We start from the raw sequence: 20,941 nt of genomic DNA, 5'->3' as shown, positions 1-20,941 counted from the left end.
GTTTCTTGAGCAGCAAATCATCATATTAGAATGATTTCTGAAGGATCATGTGACACTGAAGACTGGAGTAATGATACTGAAAATTCAGCTTTGATCACAGGAATAAATTACATTTTAAAATATATTTAAATAGAAAAGTCTTGCATTTATACAATTATTTTTGATCAACTAAATGCAGCGAAAGAAAGTCATACAGGTTTGGAACAACACAAGCAGAGTAAATGGTTTCCTTTTTGAACTATTGCAAGAATGAGAAATGCAGAGGTGAAAGAAAATGCATGAAGGTGTCAAACCGACATAATGTGGGGTTTTTTGATGAGAGGAAATGAACCTGAAGTGACTCTCCTGCAGATAGCGGCTGAATCCCAATTGACATACTATCTGTTCTACCTCCAAAATCATAATAATGTTGAAAAAAGTATGCTAAAGGTGCCTGGATAACAAACTACTTGCATTAGATTTTTAGAGGACTGTATTCATGGATGTTTTTTGGACCAGTGTGACTCCCAAGGTGATAGTTTCTCTGATGCATTATGGGAGTGCAATTTTATGATGTTGTAGTCAGTGTAGTACACTCTGTCCTAACCATGTGCAACACAATAAAAACTCAATAAAAGCTCTTCAATAATTTAAGTTTTAGTTCTAACCAAGAACAAGACGATCTGTGCGCCACTGTCATAATGATCAGGGTAGCTCCGCCCTCAGTGAAATCTCATTGGTCAAAACATCAGATATGTCCTCATTTGCAGTAATTTTGGTTTTCAGCGTGGACATATTTATGCAAGTCGTTAGAACACAGTGTTCATTGTATAAATTAGGATTCAGCCACTATGTGATGCCATTAGCAGTTAAAAGAGATGATGGTGTTACCGTCTGATCTCTTGCTTTCACTGTCGTCACTGTCAGGTGAGTTCAGTTCCTCGTTTCCTGACATTCAGATAAGACACGAGTCACTAACCGAGTCCGCTTAGGGCATACAAACAGACAAACAAACAAACAAACAAAAGAAAAGACGAGCGCTTTTCTGACATAAGCACCCATTTCGCCTGCAACACTATCTATTTAACAGCATTATTGCTCTCTGTTTTTTGTTTGAATTTGTCAAGTGTGCCCTTAGTTGTTGTTTTTTTAGCTACAGTAAAAGATGAACATAAATGCATATACAGAATTCAGAATACTGTAGCACACAGTGCTTTCAAACCACAATACAAGCTACATTACAGAGTAACAAACTAGTAAGTAGTAGTTAGTACACTAGTTTGAGGACATTAAAGGCCCCGATATACTTCAAGCCAAATCGAAGAATGAACTGGTGTGACATAATTTTGAACAAAATCAGGCCAAAACAAAGTTCATATAGGAGTTTGAAAAATTATAGCAGAAAATTAAGTTGAGATTCTAATCAAAAGTAACACTGTCACTGTTTTTTATGTTTAATATGGTAAAGCTGCTGCTTTAAAGCAATCTATTGTATAAAGTGCTATATAAGTAAATGTGTCTTGACTTGACTGGAGTGCCGAATTGCAGAGCTTGTGCAAACAGATTCACATCATATGCTTTCTTAACTGCTGTTTTCTCACTACTGTTATTTTTGTTGTATTGTGTTGTGCTATTGAGATGAAAGCATGCATTACATATTCATCTAAACGGCACACTCAGTGTAGGCAGCGTTGGGATGTTCGCTAATAGTATACCGCTGGTCACGTATTTTGAACTTCTTTTCACCTTTTAAGCAAAGAATGAAAAAGAACTTTGCCTTGAGTATATCGGGCCCTTAACAGTAAACTACACATTACATGGCAATCTATACACCATACTGCATACTATAAATTGTATTGTATACACTACACAACATTGACCACTCTGTATAAAACACATTATGAGAATAAGAATTAGAGTGCGCTACAAGTATACTAAAAACTATTAAGAACAAAGCCATATTATTTACAACATGTAAAAGTTTGGATGCGACAGTGCTTGATTACAACACAAACAATGACAATGTTAAGCAAGGAAAAAAGTGGTAAAGCAAGTATAGTACAGGTTATGATAGTGATAGACTGATATATTGGCATTGAAATATTGTTTTTTCTTATTTTTTTTAATTAATTTTGAGAAATGTTTTAAATTAATTAGGAAATATAAAATTAAATCATTAAAATTAAATCAATAACATTTTCTGACATTATTTACACATATAAATGTAAAAAAAACTAAATATTATATTGTTAAATATTCAACATAGTATTTTTAATTATTATTTATGTACTTTTTTTTTTTTACTTCTGCTATCATCCAATCAGTCTCTAGATATCGAAATTGGCTTTGTCCATTATCATAACCCATATCAGTCAACCACTAGTTTATGTCATGTATAATGTAAATCAAAGGTCAAAGGTCACTCTAAAGTATCAGTCAGTACAGGTGTTTTGGTTAGGACACAAAAGGCACCACATTTTGTTAAAAAATATGAACATATTATTGCAAATAACAGTATATAATTGTAAAGAACTGTTGTGAACTTTGACACTCACCGTTGAGTGCTCGCAGACTGTTGTCCGTGTCACTGGGCTCTTTGGCATCAGACGCTGGTGTTTGAGCCCCATTCACCCCCCCTGGGTCTTTATTGCCCTCTTCCTCTCTGGGCTCCTTGTTATCAACTGCAGCTTTGCTTGAGTCTTCTCGATCTGTCTTTGCATCCTTCTCTTCTCTTGTGTCTTCCTTCAGTTTGTCTTGAGAATTCACACTTGAGTCCGTGTTGATTTTGTCTTCTGTTTTAGTGTTAACATCTTTGCTGTCACTGCTGTGTGTGTCTGTGTCCGTTTTCTTTTCTTTCTCCTCGATCTCTTCCTGTTTAGCCTTCTCTTCTAGATCTAACACACACAAATGCAGTTCATTATTACTGAATATGGGCAATAGGATATGTCAGGCTTCTGTTTTGGATACACTACTATTCATGTTCAAATACTGATTTTTTTTTAAATGTTTTTGAAAAAAGTCTCTTTATTTGATCAGAAATACAGACTGTACTATTGTGACATTATTATTAATTAAATTTCTATTTTAATATATTTTAAAATGTAATTTATTCCTTTGGTGGCAAAACTGAATTTTCCAGTCTTCAGTGTCACATGATCCTTCAGAAATCATTCTAATATGCTGATTTGAACATTTCTTATTATTATCAATGTTGAAAACAGTTTTCCTGCTTCATATTTTTGTGGAAATCATTTTTTTTTTTTTCAGGATTCTTTGACGAATAAAAACATTAAAAGAACATAATTTATTTGAAATATAAATCTTTTGTAACATTACAAATGTCTTTACTGTAACTTTGATCAATTTAATGTGTCCATGCAATTTCTGAAAAAAACAACAACTTACTGACCCTAAACTTTTGAATGGCAGCGTACATAAATAACAAAAAGGAAATAACAATACATTCAAAATGTTAAACTATATGATCCACTCCAGTGTATTCTTTGTATTGATCGGTGATATATAGATCTTCTTTTGGTCAAACGCTGTTCAAATTAACAGGTCAGAGTTTAACAATCTTTTGGAATATCCTTGTTTTTCTCCTCTCCTACATTTGAATAAGTATGACTAGAAATGAATGAAAAAGGATGTATAATGTGACAGCAAGTTAATGCTACTGCCAGAAAACATTTTTTTTTAATGATAAAGTGTTCCTCTGAGATCTGCGGTCACGTCGTACGTCACTCCACAGTCATAATATAATATTACAACATATTTTATGTACGAAACATGTGCCAAATGGGGATCAAGAATCATGCTAGGAATATTTTTGCTTGTTTTTTGTTAAGCTTGAATCTTTTATTTATATTGAATTCATTTATATTTCTGAGACTAGATTTTTACAAGACGAGTAGTGCTTGATCTTGCTTACTAAGGTATTGTGAATGATGTGTGGTTGCCCTTAGTCTCAATGATTTTCTGATCTCTAGATATGGCTTGGATCCATCATCAAACTAGCTGTAATTTGATGTATCATTTATGTATGTTCAGCATAAGATACAAGCCAAATGTTAATATTTAGTGTTAGGGGTTTGTTTAAATCCCCAACCCTTATTCTGAGCGCCAGTAGTAAGCAGCACTAATAATTTACAGTGCAACATCTCGCTTTATCTTGATACGAAAGTGTTTTCTTGATATGGGGTGTGTGCGTTTCTACCTTTGGCGGCTTGTGCTTTCCATTTTTCCCGGTTTTTATGCACTTCCTCATTCCAGGTGACTTTGAAGGTCTTAAATTCAACAGCGTTTATGGAGCAGTTATGGGAAGTGCCGCCCTCCGAACCAGTGCTTCTCACACTAGACCGTTTCCCATCCGACGGGATGTTATTCAGACTGCACAAACACACAGAGAAATGGTTTATTTAGCTTATTTAGTAAATGTTTGTCTTTGGATTATATGAAAGTACATCACTTTTAAGTGTAATGTCATTAGTTGTCAAGCTGACGAAGGATACATTTTTACCAGACGTTTTCATTTTTAATTTAGATCAATTTGCTAATAACTCATTCAGATTGATTTGTGAACCTCTTTTACTCATTGACAAGAGCCGGTTTTAATTTACCACAAGAACAATATCTTGTTGATACAATATTTTTGATCAGAGCAGATCTACAAAAATATAATTTCACTGTAGAAACTGACTTTGAAATTGGTAAACAGAGAAAACAGAATCCGCGGCATGTCGTTGATTACCACAGAAAATTATTTCCAATTTTGTCGACATTTCTGACTTTTAAACTGAAGTACAGTACGTAATTCCTGTGGCTGGTTTTTGCTTCATGTATACAGTCCATTTCTGCTATCTTTGTTATGTGAAATTACTGGCTTTACATGGTCATGAAAGTACCTTGATATCATTTTGGATAGACAAAGCTAATACGTGACTCTATCAAACCAATCATATGTTAGCATGTATACTAATTCTTGTGTATTTTTTATCTGTGTATTGTGTGTAATACCTCACTCTATAGACTTCTGTTGTAAGTTAATTACTGTACACATGACTTTTGCTTGTTTCTACAAACTGAAGGATGATTTTAAATAATTTTTATATATACACTAGCTTTCAAAAGTTTGGGGTTGGTAAGATTTTCTAATGTTTTTGAAAGAAGACTGAAATATGCTAACCAAGGATGCATTTATTAGATCAAAAACACAGTAAAATCAGGAATAATGTGAAATATTTTTTACAATTGAAAATATTTGAATATATTTATCAAATATAATTTATTAAAGCTTATTAAATTTTCAGCATCATTACTCCAGTCTTCAGTGTCACATGATCCTTCAGAAATCATTCTAATATGATGTGCTGCTTAATATTTTTGTGGAAACCAAGATACATTTTTCAAGATTCTTTGATGAATAGAAAGCTCAAAAGAACAATTTATTTGAAATTGTTATGAATGTAATGCTTCTCTGCAGAGAAAAAGTATTAATTTACTGAAAAACAAATAAAAAATACAGACCCCAAACTTTTGAATGTCAGTTCTTTAAATATGGAGCTTTAATAATTTAATAGTGCAGCGCTGTTGCCGCTCATTCAACTGTCCTCACCTGGAGCGCCTGAATACGGCCAGGCCAGAAGACGGTGAGGCCTCTTCGATCAGCGGAGTCACTATTTTATCAATCATCTCTGTCAGCACAGTGAAGGTGGGCTCCACAATGAAATCAATGAAACCTGTTAGAAAAGTGAAACACAGCATTATAATACAGGGCATACCATGTCCTATTAATTCACACACAAGCCTGATCACTCGCCGATCTGAGACTGGGCCACCATGGTAGACTTTCGGTCACATAAAGGAGAGAAAGAAAGTCCAAGCTCTGCCTCCTTATCGCCCTGTAACATAAAGTAGAAGAGCACAAGGACCAATTAGCACAGGTTAGCATTTCTGATTATGAAAGCGGTTATTTAATAGATTTGAACATTTCTGGTAGCACTTTATTTATGTACATAATATGTACTTATAGTTATTACAATAAGTGGGTAATAGTTCTGAAACTTACATATTGTTTACATAGTATATTGACTTTTATTTCAAAAGATCAAGAAATTAGACTTCTCATGATATGACCCCTTTAGTACCTGACCATTCCAGACAAAATAAAGATTTTGGTTCATTGCAATTCAACTGGAATCCCTTGTGTTCGGCTCAGCTGCATTCTCATTATTCCTCTGAATCAGCCCATAACACTTCATTTGCAAATATCATAGATAATCCTGAGAAACGATAGCTGTAATTATCTTTGCTATGATTGTCTTTAGGCCAAATAATAAAGCTATGACCTCTAAAGAAAATAGGCTCTTAACAAATTACGTTCCACAGGATGTTTTGCAAATCACACCTTTCACGGTCATCACCAATTTCCTTGAGCAACGCTGAGCGATATTTCATCCTGACCCTGAAATTACAATTATAATTTCTGTGGGGTGATTTACCTGCAATGAACTGATCAGTTATTAGCCTAAACGTCAATAAATCATAGATTCAATTTCACTCTTGTAGGAACACCAAGATGGGAGCGGTGAGATATCAAATCAGACAATGGCAAGTTAATTGGTTTGGGACTATTGGAGAGATAATCATGTCTGAAAAACACACTGTTAATATCAGAATTAGATCCGTTTTCATTTAGCAAGGAAACTGAACTCTACTGCATTATATATTCAATCAAACAAGAAAGAAAACTCTGAATGACTTTCTACATCTTCACAGAGATGCAAAAAAGCTGATGGAATGGAGTGAAGCAGCCGAGATTCAAATGTTGAGGTTAGAATGCGGGAAATGGATGTTTAGAGGAGATTAATGGGATTTTTACAGTGGCCGTTACAGGCTTGGAATGCTAAATAAGATTAAGACTCAATCTGAGATTAGATCAGAGTGCTGATGACCACAGAATGGGAATATGGACGATGAAATGACAGAGCAAGAGAGAGAGAGAGAGAGAGAGAGAGAGAGAGAGAATGCTCACTGTATGATTGAAGAACTATAAAGATGTCTACGGGACACTGCTCTCAGCTTCAGACAGCACGCCCACAGGCCATTCACGATGCATATTGCACACAAAAATAGCAAGAGCTTACTCAAAAGCTCAATCTCCAGTCTGATTGTGAACACAATTTCCGGGAGTCGGGGTGCACAGGGCTTTTATAGGCCCACTGGGAAACAAAGCTGTGTTTACAAGGTATTGGTCTGCTGCAATGATGAGCACTTTCTAGGAAGAACTAGGATGGATTTGCGGCAAATTAAATTCAGATCACAGACATTTAGAGTTTAGTTTGAGGCATTTACTTTGTAGCTTTTTGTATAAATTATTCAGCATTTATTCTTGTCAAATCAAAAAGAAAAGGAAGAAAACTTATTATTATTATTTTTTTTGCATGTTCACAGTAGTTTTAAGATAATTACGGGCATTTTGTCCTCAAATTCTAATTACCTAAATGCAATAAAAAATAAAATAAAATTCTCATCACACTGTTACAGTGATAAAATTATCCTGTCTGGACACATTTCTATTATTAAAATAAGCATGCATTACATGAAGTAAAACAAATAATACCATATGTATATTATATAATTATTTATTTATTATTAATAAACTGTTAATAATTTAAGTTATTCATATTTTAATTACTATATAATTATTTAATTGTTAATTTGTTCAATTATTAATTCATATTGTATAAGCATATTATATATATATTTTTTTTATTATATTTTTTTTGGGGGGGTGGGGTGGGGGGGTGGTTCAATATGACCCAGAATAAGTTTGATAAGACGTATATGCTTATGTTATTAGAATATAAGATGTTACACCGAAATCCCATGGTGTCGGGACACTGACCTGTCTGAAGAACTCCTCCAGCAGTGAGGTGGTCCAGCGGTGGTGCATGTTCCAGTTTTTGGCAGGGTGGCTGATGTCAGCGGTGTGCAGTAACAGGGATAAGGCCTTGGGTTTATCAATCCTGCAGAGGACAGAGATGTTCAGCCCCTCAGAGCTGTTATAAACACTCTGTCCAACCTCTCATTATGTGGATATGAATATCTGTAGATGCAGAAATGTTTTCGAATGAACAGTGTGTGATTATCTTCCTCCTCGTTACCCTGATGTGTGTGACCGAACTTACGCTTCTGGCTGCTGGAGGAAGTTCTTCATGGCTTTAATCTGCTGGAAGTGACAGGACATGTCGGTGGCCAGGACCATCTCGACCACCAGGGCCCTCAACTCTCTGAGAGAAAGAAAAGTTTGAAGTAATACTTTACATTCAGTAAAGAACTCTCGTCTTATCAAGAACCAGTTTTGATGTACATGGTTTTTGATTTGATTTAATATTTTGATTATATATGAATAAATATATTTTGATTTGATATACATTGTACACTCAAAAATATTTGACCTTAATCTGGCACAGGACAGATTATATATTTAATTTCAGTCATACAATAATTTTCACGTGCATTTACTGCATTTTATGTAATATAGGTTCTTCATGTAGGCATATTAGTTAGTTATTAGTTATTATAGGTTTTATAAAGCAGGGGTTTTCAAACTGGGGTCTCCCAGAGGGTCCCATGAAAAAGAGGAAAATAGTGTTAAAAAAAACACCAAAAATGTTTTCATTCTGCTTTTAACATCTTGGTCAGAAATAATGAGATTAATAACTATTTTATTTTACTGACAGTCATAGTTTTATTTTTTTCCTTATACATCTAAAAGTGTTCTACTAGTAAAAAACACATTGTCAAATTAATTAAAAAAATACAAAACACATTTTACATAGTCTATTATATTCATATATTTAAATATACATTTAAAGTATATTTTAATATAAATATATTACAATTTTAATATTTTATAATATTAATTTTACATATTTATCATGATATATTATTCACATGTTAATTTGATATTTTATACATGAAAATATATAGCAACCTTTATTGGATAAGAAATGGATCCATTGCAAGGGGATGATTTTATTTAGTGGTTTATTGCATCAAAACGTTTGAAAACTCCTGAAATAAAAGCACCTGAACTTGAAAATAAGTTCATTGTGGAACTTCAAAAATGTTCTCCTCAAGCAAGATTACTGATTTAGCTAATTTGAGGTTTGCCACACGTTTCTAACCTCCAGTCATCTTTCGACAAATTGTAGAGGATGTTCATTTCATCGTCTTCCTGCAGGAGGCGATATGCAGCGCTCACGTGGTGGTTTTCCTGTACGGCGCGGTCATTGTATAGGATGGCTGCGTCGGATCTGTAAAACACAAGTTCTGTTCAAGGCCACTGATGAATTGGGTCTGCTGAAGTGAATGATACTGGAGTTTACTTTCAATAATACCGGGTCTGTATGTGGAAGTTGTTGGTAGTGCCAGTGTGTTCGTAATCGTGGACAGCCGCGGCAAACAGCATAGCGAAGATCTCTAACTCAGTTAACCAATTCTGGAAGAAGGGATATAACAAGAAAAATGCTGAAGAAACAAGAAAATCCCTTTAGATTTACAGTTCAATTCTGATTCACAAGCTTGATTCGATTACGATTCTTCTGGATACATTTCCGCTATAATGTCCATAACGTACAGGATAGTATTTGAGACTGATTCAAATCAGTAACTCGTCTTTATGAACTATTCATTAAAAGTCATAAGAGTCGGAATCAGACTCCACTGCTTGCCCTGTATATTCTTGATTCACTAAAAAGACTGGCTCAAAAGAGTCATATGTTCAGGAATCAGACTGCACTGGTCACACTATACATTTTTTGATTCACTAAAAAGACTGGCTCAAAAGAGTCATATGTTCAGGAATCAGACTGCACTGGTCACACTATACATTTTTGATTCACTAAAAAGGACTGGCTCAAAAGAGTCATACGTTCAGGAATCAGACTGCACTGGTCACCTTATACATTTTTGATTCACTAAAAAGACTGGCTCAAAAGAGTCATATGTTCAGGAATCAGACTGCACTGGTCACACTATACATTTTTGATTCACTAAAAAGGACTGACTCAAAAGAGTCATACGTTCAGGAATCAGACTGCACTGGTCACACTATACATTTTTGATTCACTAAAAAGGACTGGCTCAAAAGAGTCATACGTTCAGGAATCAGACTGCACTGGTCACCTTATACATTTTTGATTCACTAAAAAGACTGGCTCAAAAGAGTCATACGTTCATGAATCAGACTGCACTGGTTACACTATACATTTTTGATTCACTAAAAAGGACTGTCTCAAAAGAGTCATACGTTCAGGAATCAGACTACACTGGTCACACTATACATTTTTGATTCACTAAAAAGACTGGCTCAAAAGAGTCATACGTTCAGGAATCAGACTACACTGGTCACACTATACATTTCTGATTCACTAAAAAGGACTGGCTCAAAAGAGTCATACGTTCAGGAATCAGACTACACTGGTCACACTATACATTTTTGATTCACTAAAAAGACTGGCTCAAAAGAGTCATACGTTCAGGAATCAGACTACACTGGTCACACTATACATTTCTGATTCACTAAAAAGGACTGGCTCAAAAGAGTCATACGTTCAGGAATCAGACTACACTGGTCACACTATACATTTTTGATTCACTAAAAAGACTGGCTCAAAAGAGTCATACGTTCATGAATCAGACTGCACTGGTTACACTATACATTTCTGATTCACTAAAAAGGACTGGCTCAAAAGAGTCATACGTTCAGGAATCAGACTACACTGGTCACACTATACATTTTTGATTCACTAAAAAGACTGGCTCAAAAGAGTCATACGTTCAGGAATCAGACTACACTGGTCACACTATACATTTCTGATTCACTAAAAAGGACTGGCTCAAAAGAGTCATACGTTCAGGAATCAGACTACACTGGTCACACTATACATTTTTGATTCACTAAAAAGACTGGCTCAAAAGAGTCATACGTTCAGGAATCAGACTACACTGGTTACACTATACATTTTTGATTCACTAAAAAGGACTGGCTCAAAAGAGTCATATGTTCAGGAATCAGACTACACTGGTCACACTATACATTTTTGATTCACTAAATAGAACAGCTCAAAAGAGTCATTTGTTCATGAATGAAACTACACTGGCTGTGTTGTAATGTTTGTTTTAAAGTGCAGACTTTGAGGACAACTCAAAAGAAAGATGTTTTTGTGCCTAGCGACCACCCTAACAATCACACACCAAGGCAAAAACCACTCCAAACACCTTTTGTGTTCAACTTTCTTCAGAAAATTTAAAAAACCCACTTCATTATCAGACAGTTTAAAGCCCCATTCCGTATTCTTCTATGAATAATAATATCATTCTGCTGAACTGAAGATAAGCATACAGGAAATTAAATTATATTAGCTTTTCTTATTCTTCTGCACATATACTCTTCTTTGCATAACATTATCTTGTATTAGCACTAAATCACCAAAGAGCCAGAATAACAAAAAGAAATCATCAGTGGTGTAAATGCTAGGGGGCAAATAATTTGTCAGAACGCCAGTGTGAAGTCCACACATCACGGAGAGGTTAATGAGCCCGCTGCGGGAGTGACAGGAGTGTGTTTTGAGGCGTCGAGAGAGATTAACTTCATATCGATTGGTATATGAGCGGCATCATGAAGCGAGAACAGACCATTCTGAGGGCCCCAACCTCAATAAATACCTCAAGTGCAGCGTCAGGCTTAATACAACATACTTCAACAGCTCAGTTCAGTAGAAATAATAATAATAAACATCCGAGGGAACTCGATGTACATGATTATTTTACCCAAGTACACGTAAAGATACACAAATCCTGATGGCAGGACTGTTGATTAAATTCATACAGCATAGGAGACGGGAAGGTGGTGCAATTCTGGACTTACAACCATGCCGGTCTTGAGCAGAAGGTAATGCACTGTCTGGGTGACGTCGGCGGCGTGGATTAGGTTATGGTATGGGTTTCTGTGTTTGCTGTAGCCCACCTCCAAGGCCTCCACAAAAGACACCAGAGCAGAAACAGGGATCTGAGGAGATGCACAAAAAGGCTTTAAAATCAGCATGAAACAGAAGTTGCGATAGTCTATTCCTCCCTATTCTCCCATATTTCTAAGTGAAACTGCTTCTCAAACAAGAAAAAATTTAGGGGCGAGACTTGGTTTTGTCAATCAGGAATTGATTGGATTGTTGGATGGTTGTGGTTTGCTATTGGTCGATCTCATGTGAGTGACAGGTTGCCCCGCCCTCACGCTAATCATCAGAGAAGAGATGTCATTTCAAGAGGAAGGGGAGGTATTTTGATTAAAGATTACGAGGGCACATGAATTAAAAAAATAATGATGTGCACGGATAAATCATTTTTAATAAATACTGCAAAAATAAGAATGGTCAATTTTGATTTCATGGTGACTTTAGAATAACAACCCACAGATGATCATCTGGATTTTTGGTTCCTTTGCTATGAAATGTCATTATGATGGTTAAATTCAAACATGCTGTAAATGTGATTTCAAAAGAGATGGTAAATGATGGTAAATGTAAAAGTACATTATTCTTTCACATTATCTTATTATTATTTACTCAGATCAACAATACCATGATATCACAAAGGAAACCACTCTGAGATAAAGTTTTATGGTTTGAAATCTTGAACTTTTGGTCTTATAATGAAAACAAAAGAGAGAGCATCTTACCTTAAAGCGATTGATTAAATCATATCTGGTCAGAAGTTCATAAAAAATAAATTTCAGTGAATGATCTGAACTGGCATCATTCAGTGAGAAGACGTCAAACGACCACGTGTCCACATGCTAGACCAAGAACAAAACAGACAGATCAGTCAGTGTATTAACATCTTTACCATTATTATCATATCAATACAATCAACTTTTTAAACATGAAATACACTATTGCTCAAAAACTCTTGAGGTCCTTAATGGTAAAATCCATTAATGTTTTTAAAAGAAGTCTCTTATGCTCATAAGGCTGCATTTGGTTGATTAAGAAACAGTAATATTGTGAAATATTATTACAATTTAAAATAACAGTTTTTGAGCATATTTTAAAATGTAATTTATTCCTCTAATGGCAAAGCTGAATTCACAAAGCTGAATCATTACTTCATGATCCTTCAGAAATCATTCTAATATGCCGATTAGGTGCTCAAGAAAAAGCATTTATTTGAAATATCAATATTTTGTTACATTATAAATGTCACTTTTGATTAAATGAAAAATCGTACTGACTCCAAACTTTTTGAATGGTAGTGTATGTAATCGTGGATAACGAGGAAAGAAAAATCATAAATGAGATCTCCATGCATCTTCTGAGCTATGTAAAAGCAACTTCTAAGACTTCATTTTATGATGCCTATAAACGTGATAAGATGCTGCTTTTGCATAATGTAGCCTAGTAATACCAACCTCATTTCTTTTTTTTTATAATGTATAAATTACTTTCACCTCCCTTATAAACAGGGTCTATGATGAATGATGTGTGATTCTATCATTCTATACTTCAATCATGAAATGAACCAATAATAGTACAGAAGATTTGGTCCACATTATGGCCGCCTGTGGTTTATCCATTAAACTGCGTTCTCGATTTCTCTCTCTCTCTCTCTCTCTCTCTCTCTCTCCCATCCACTCTGAGTTTGACCCTCTGTTATTTCATCTCATCACTTTCAAAGAAAGTTCTATGTAGGTTTGATTAGTTGGTTGCAATGAACATTTGCAAAATGCTACATTAAATATTCACATCCTAAGATTGGAATATTTGTCCTGCACTCTGTCTCAGTCACGGCTCAGAGCTTTCCATAGCTTCAGGCTATGTGTGGCGATATATATGCAGATCTACTGACTGCTGTTAGATCAAGAGAGAGAGAGGCCAAAATCCTGCTGCGAAGCTACCAGGACATCCAGTACAAACCTGAAGCCTCATTTATAAAACACTCGTACACGTATTTGATTCTATTTTAAAAGTGAAAGCAAACACTGACACGAAAATGTTCTTATACAACCTTTTTTCTGATGACTGTGAGTAATTCAAGATATTAAAAAAATATTATTTTTACAACATTCACTTAGCATTCAAAAGTCTGGGATCAGTGATTTTTTTTTTTTTTTAACTGATGTTTCTTGAGCACTAAATTAGCATATCAATACCTACAATGATTCTACACATCTTTATAAATGAGGGCTGGACAAAGCAAGAGGTCTCGCAAGGATTAAAAACTCTTTATATAAAACGAAGCCTAATTAGTTTCAGCTTATTATCTTCATTTTCTATTAAGATTAGGTGGACGGAGCCAGCAGCTTTCTGCTATTGTTTGACAAGAGCATCTGTATTAGTATTCTGTTAATTAGTCACTTAGCAGACACTTACAGTACTTGCAGATAAAGCAATCTGACTTGCTTAAGGGCATTAGACTTATAGGGGACTGCAGGAGATCTCTTTTCCATTTCTAAAGTTTGAACCTCTGCCCTTTGTGATACCAGCCTAGAGGCTTCACCACTAGGACACCACATTATTCAGTTCATTTGACTTTTATCCACACACCTCAGCAAAAGGTTCTGTGTCATGTTGCCTGTGGAATTTAAATGGGTTTGAATGTTTACAAATGCTGGGTGATCTAAAAATCTAGATGTTTATCCCTCGCTTTACATGCATCACAACAAAAAATTTATTATTTCATTTAAGTGCCCTTATTATTCTCTTTTGAATGTTACCTTTCATGCAGTGTGTAATGTATATCAAAGTGCATGACAAATAAAGTTACTGTATCCTAAAAGAAAGAAACGATTCTGAAATGCCAAAACAAGTCGTCAGCAAATCCAGTCTCACTTCCATAACAAATCTACGTAGCTTTGCAACAAATTTGCATAATGCCAGCCTATGGTCATCATTGACTTCTTTTAGCTGAGAAGCAACATGTTGTAGAAGCATGTCGTGTTGTCAACATATCAAGAAGAAGGCACTGTTTTCTGCGCTGTGAATCCACTTCCATATTTTCATATTCCAAAGAATGAGGACTCGCACTGCATTTGATACATTGTTACTGTTCGTAGCACTATGTATCAAGCGCAGAGGAAGCCTCCGGAGCTGAAATTCAGATATGCTAATGAGGGTTTCGTTTCTAACACACGCTGTAATCTGTAGACCAATCACAACAGACTGGGTTATCTGACCAATCAGATGTTCAGAGAAGATGAAGCTCTCAGAAAGGAGGAGTTTAGAGCGACTGAATCCATTATTAAACCATTTCGGACACTGTGAAAAAAGAGGTGATCCTTCAATGAATATTATTAGAAAAAAAGTGTTTTTTGGACATTGGATGCATGTAAACCCACAGTAACAGACCTCAAAACAAAATTAGGAACTTTAAAATAGAATAATAGGGGCACTTTATTTTTTCATTTCAAATGTATTTTTTTTACCATTGACAATGAAATTCTGCATACTGTACTGTTCACAGCATAGTGTAATACTACAAACTGCAGGGGTATTTGCTATTCCGAACACAGCCTTAGAAGACAGCAAGAATTTTTGAATCACAATAGGCAACAGAACAAAATAATATTTTTAAAAGATTGTAGACTTATTACTGAAACGACTGTTCTGCCACAAATTGTGATATATGTGAGAAGCGGATAGATGCAGCTGATAACAGCTCTGAAATTGCATTCTTGATTGAATAACAGCAGTTTGCTGGATGTACTGTATATACTGGACTATAATTTCATGTGGAGAAAAGTAATAAAGCGGAATATTTTGAATTTCCTCTTGCATTTTGCCTAATACACTAGCATTCAAAAGTTTGGGGTTGATATGATGTTTCAAATGATTTTGAAAGAAGTCTCTCTAATGTTCACCAAGGCTATGTTTACTTGATCAGAAATACAGTAATATTGTAAAATAACTGCTTTCTATTTTAATACATTTTAAAATATAATTTATTCCTGTGATGCAAAGCTGAATTTTCAGCATCATTACTCCAGTCTTCAGTGTCACATGATCCTTCAGAAATCATTCTAATATGCTGATTTGCTGCTCAAGAAACATTTCTTACTGTAATCAATGTTGAAATTCGCTTTGTGATGTTTTTGTGGAAACAGTGATTTTTTTTTAATCAAGATTCTTTGATGAAGAAAAGGTTCAAAGAGAACATTTATTTGAAGTAGAAACATTTTGTAACATTATAAATGTCTTTACTATAACTTTTGATGAATTCAATGCGTCCTTGATGAATAGAAGTGCTAATTTCTTTAAAAAAAAACATCTTACTGACTCCAATTTTTTGCTATCCACAATAATGTATGATATTTACTTTTCCACAGTAACTGAAATGTATCGTGCGTGATTTTTTGTGTCAAAAGGAAATGAAATCCATGTTGTCCACATATACAGCATCCTATAAGACAACTATCTGACTATACCAAAAACTGTCTAAACTCTCTCTGTCCTGTCCAAACCGCATGTGTGTGTGCGCCAGGTAACCCAGCTGGCCGAGGGACAGATCAATTGTTCACTTCGGTTGATTAAACAGGGCTGTTTGCCTGGACACAAACCTTTGCCTTGTTGTTTCTCTCGTAAGCTATTGTGCATTCAAAACGTGTCGCATTCACATGTTTCACATTCATGCTGTGACCAGGTTATGCGTGTGTTTGTGCATACGTGCATTTGAGGGCACAACCTCGAATCTGATTCGGCCGCTTCATTACCTTCAAGGCTGTGATCACGCTGGGCGGATAGCTCAGCCCCACCATGTTGGAGGTCCGTCGGTACATCCTGTCAGAAAGAGATAACACACTTCTGTCAATGTGTGAGCGCTTCTGGGAAGTGAAAAATTGGGGGAAAATCCCTTGTTTAACTCCAGATGACCTTTAACATTAATATTTTAGGAGCATGCCGTGCTGGAAATATAACACAAGATAGGAAATGCACAGCAGGGTCACAGGTCGGTCCAGATCAATCGATCCAGTCCCTGTTTAAAATGTATCAGCTCTGGATCAGTTCTTTGAAAGTATATAGGGTTTAAATTGGTTTACTTTATACTGGTAGCCTTGGAAAACCTCATACAAACCTTTCTACAAATATCCCAGCTTGCACCGCGTGCACAATGCTGCGAAATCGCGGCTTCTCCTCCGACCGTCTTAACATCAGCCCCATCTGACGTGTGAAAGTTGATGCCAACCAATCACGCACTTCTGAGGGAACCGAGTCGGACTGGATGTCACTGAGCTCATCTTCTGTATCCACCAACCGCCTGCAGAAACACACACACACACACAAACATGAGACACGATTGCTGTCTGAAGACACTTGGGTAAGTCATGTCACTTCCGATCACGTCAGATGAAATTTCAGCCAAAACGCCTGTGAGCAAAAGTGATGGATAAAAATATACAATTCCACTTCAAAGACAAAGAAATACAAACTAACATATCTGATCACCTAAACACAACTTACAATTATGGAAGCCCATTTCTGCCATGTTAAAAAAATCATGATTTGGTAAATTATAGCTATGATATAAAAAGTAATAATTATAAGATAAAATGCATATTATTACATTGACTCATAATTATGACACAAAGCCAAAATGATGAGATTGTAATATAAAAAGTAATATTGAAATTTATGACGAAAGTCAGAGTTATAGTAATAATTTCAAATTTCTCATAATTATGAGTCATGTAATAATTTAGTTTTTGTCATAATTTCACTTTTTTTATTTCATAAATATGACTTAGTATTTCATAATTTTGACCTCAGTTGTCAGGGTTATGTCATGTTTGATCTGTGTTTGAGATTTACTATGATTTGGTTTTTGAGTCATTGAGTTGATCATTAAAACCCATTAGTCAGATTCACGACTGAATCCTTTAAACTGGTTTTGTGAACAGAATCAATTTGTTCAATGAAAAGAAAAAAAGAAAGATACTTTTATGGTGTTTTACATCCTTTTTGAAGTCTGAAAGCCCCATTCATTGCAATTGCATAGAAAGCAACAATCAACAACAACAAAAACATGTACATTCTGCAAAATGTTCCTTTTGTGTTCCATGGGAAAAAGTCAAACAGGTTTGGAAAAACATGAGGTTGAGTGAATAAATCTAGAATTTTCTCTTTAATTTGAAACATGGCACATTTCCTTCTCAGATGGAGGCCAAATTTTCAATTTGTGTCTAAACAACTGAAACAAAACACATTAAATACTGGAACACTCATTGCAGCGAGAAGACAGCATTACAGAACTGTAATCCCTTTTCTATCTTTATGTTAAATCAACATAGGGGTTTAAGAGAAGCTTTAGGGATTAAACTATCTAACGCACTCTAGGAACGAGATATACCTCTGACTCCTGACATCTGACCCCAAATGTGATGATTTAACATGTGATGATATTCACAATGTGTGTGTCAGAGTTGTGCTTACCTCGTCTCTTCAATATAGACAGACTCCAAAACGGATGCAGCATATTCTAGGTTTTTCTTCAGGTCCACAACAGAAGCTTCACCTCTCTCCAACTGTTTCACCAAACATCTCAGCCTGAAATGGAAAAAAAAGACAAAATTTGATTAGGAAAAATGTTATATTTGGATTTTATTGGCCTCTTGTCTTTACATAATAAAATAAATAAAATGTAGATTCAAACCAAGTCTTGATGTAGATCGGATTAACATTTTCAGTGTGCTCAATTGGTTTAATGGTGTCATCAGCTTTTTACAGTTTGAGGTAATTTTAAGTTTTCAGTAAGAGTCTTTAAAAGTCAGTTTAAGCCCAAACTGTGAACATACTGTGATTGGCTTGTGGCTACCGAATGCATTTTAGGCAAAAAAGAACAGATTCATCCATCATCTTTATTGCTAAAGATGATAAAATAGCTCTTTATTGCTGACATTCTCCACATTCTTTTCACTACTCCGAAATAAACTGATGTGAATAAGCTGAAAGTGTTCAGCTGTTATCTAAACCAACTGAAAAGTGTTTTATAATAAAGATATACTGTGAAACACCTGCTTTGTCTTAGTTTAAAGTCCCCTTGCTAAATGAAAGTTATTTAGGCAAACATATTTGAAACTTTTTAAGCAGTATTTTTTCTCTGGATTCCCACTGGTCATAAAATGAGCAGCATGAAGTGCGCTGGCTACATGGCTGTAATTCAGTGAACAGTATGCGTCACTGTTTTGTTTATGAGCCACATAAAGCATCTCTGAAGTGATCTCCAGTCATGTGGACAAAGGGCCACATCAAAAGGCCAACAGTGATGTCCCAGGTGTGAGCAGCAGAGAGACATTTTTCTGTATGGGTCTGGGTGTTTGCATGAATGGAGAACACAGGAAACAATTTGACCCAATTTCCATCCCAAATGACTGGACCACGCGAGCCAGAGCAGCGTGCGGTGATGAAGCAGGGTGAAATCATGCAGTTAATCCACTGTGCACTTAAATTCATAGTTCTATTCAATCATGTGCTTTTCTAGCGCAGCAGCGGGATTCTGCTGATTAACTTTTGACAGGGTACTGTTCATATTTTTGGACATGGTACCATGAAAATTCCATTGTATTCCTCAGAGTTCCATGTAAATAGTATGTGATATCAATATGCAAATTTTTCAGTACTATAGTATAGACCTTAAGCGCCAGAGAAACGAGGGTGCCGCCATCTTTAGAATATTGTCTTTGAACTTCCGTTTTTGCAGTCGCTCTGTATATTTCTATGGCGCTTCTGTCCAGGAGTAATTAGCTTTTGAAGTGGATTTAAATAATGTAAAGTTCACGAAAGTTATCATGAGGATTGTAAAGTTTAAAGCAGATGTCTTAACAAATGTCAGTAGACCGGGAAGATTTTAAAACGAACCGTTCATTCATAAATACGCAAGATCGCTGTGAAAATACAGACCGGAAGTTAAAAGACAACGAGCGCAGCGCTGAAAAGGGGCGGGGCTACATAAGGTCTATATATATATATAAAACAAGGTACTATGACAATATGATTGTATACGATAATACACTGAAATTAATTTCCTATTGTATTTACAAAATACAAACATCTAAATGTCCCCTCTAAACATGGTAAAACCAAAAAAGACAACATTGTAGTACAATGGTAATATGGTAATTACATGGTAATAACATGGTAGTACCACGCAACCTCCAAAAATCATGTTAAAAACAAGTTTTAAAAAATGACAACATTGTAGTATAATGGCACTTTTTGTGAACACTGGATTTTAAGGCCCCGATCACACCTAACACGTTTTTCAGGTTCAGGTTTAAGGCCCCATCACACAGAACGAGCAGTGCGCTGCGTTTTTTATGTTGCTAGGCAACCACTGCAACAGCTGTCCTGTCTGTCAAGTAAACGTCAAATCAGCCTTTTATTAACTTTATTTACTTTCTGTTAACATTGTGGTAGTTGCGGTTCGTGAAGTCGTTAAGCTCCTGGTAATCCGCGAGAGCACCACAAGTTTATCCTCCATCATCGCACTCTCCGGGCGTTCAAGCAACTGTAGCTTTCATCACTACAACGGAAGGCCCGCCTCTCCATTCATTCGATTGGACAGTGGAAAAAAACGCGATGACGTCGGGCGCTTTTTCCGCTCGGAGTTGCTTTTTTTTCAACTGCAAAAACGCGAGGCGCAGCAGGCGCATAAACAGCGCGCAGAACGCTCACTGCCATAGGAAACCAATTGAAAAAAGGCGCCTCTCACTGCAAAAAAAAACGCGTCAGGTGTGATCGGGGCCTAATACAACCGCAAATAAAAATAACACATACCAGTGTTTATTCCATACTGGTAGTAATGAATACTGACTTAACCAGTTGATATCTGAAAAACTAAAAGCACTTAATTTATTTCTTTACTTTTTTATTTTAACATTGATTATTACTTTGAAGGAGTGTTTATTTAA

The 20,941-nt window shown here is 35.6% G+C and overlaps 1 protein-coding gene across 4 annotated transcripts in view; it reads right to left on the bottom strand.

Moving 5' to 3' along the window:
- pde1ca (phosphodiesterase 1C, calmodulin-dependent a) overlaps positions 1-20,941 on the bottom strand; it is a 67,288-nt gene that overhangs the window by 4,508 nt on the left and 41,839 nt on the right. For 3 of the 4 annotated variants that reach the window (XM_084102847.1, XM_084102849.1, XM_084102850.1), the window contains 13 exons: positions 18,465-18,578; positions 17,110-17,292; positions 16,748-16,814; positions 12,722-12,838; positions 11,915-12,055; positions 9,384-9,484; positions 9,171-9,299; positions 8,169-8,270; positions 7,886-8,006; positions 5,798-5,879; positions 5,594-5,717; positions 4,196-4,368; positions 2,535-2,873 (listed from right to left, as the gene is read on the bottom strand). In XM_084102847.1, the coding sequence (XP_083958973.1) occupies positions 2,535-2,873; positions 4,196-4,368; positions 5,594-5,717; positions 5,798-5,879; positions 7,886-8,006; positions 8,169-8,270; positions 9,171-9,299; positions 9,384-9,484; positions 11,915-12,055; positions 12,722-12,838; positions 16,748-16,814; positions 17,110-17,292; positions 18,465-18,578 (1,793 nt within the window). Of the gene's footprint in view, positions 1-870; positions 928-2,534; positions 2,874-4,195; positions 4,369-5,593; positions 5,718-5,797; positions 5,880-7,885; positions 8,007-8,168; positions 8,271-9,170; positions 9,300-9,383; positions 9,485-11,914; positions 12,056-12,721; positions 12,839-16,747; positions 16,815-17,109; positions 17,293-18,464; positions 18,579-20,941 lie in introns of all 4 variants that reach the window. The other variant, XM_084102848.1, reaches the window with a different exon arrangement.

The sequence above is a fragment of the Abramis brama genome, assembly GCF_963993115.1.
Source record: "Abramis brama genome assembly, chromosome: 24".
In the NCBI taxonomy this organism is placed as follows: domain Eukaryota; kingdom Metazoa; phylum Chordata; class Actinopteri; order Cypriniformes; family Leuciscidae; genus Abramis; species Abramis brama.
The sequence above is the reverse complement of the archived record's forward strand: the minus strand, read 5'-3'. Positions and strand labels throughout refer to the sequence as shown.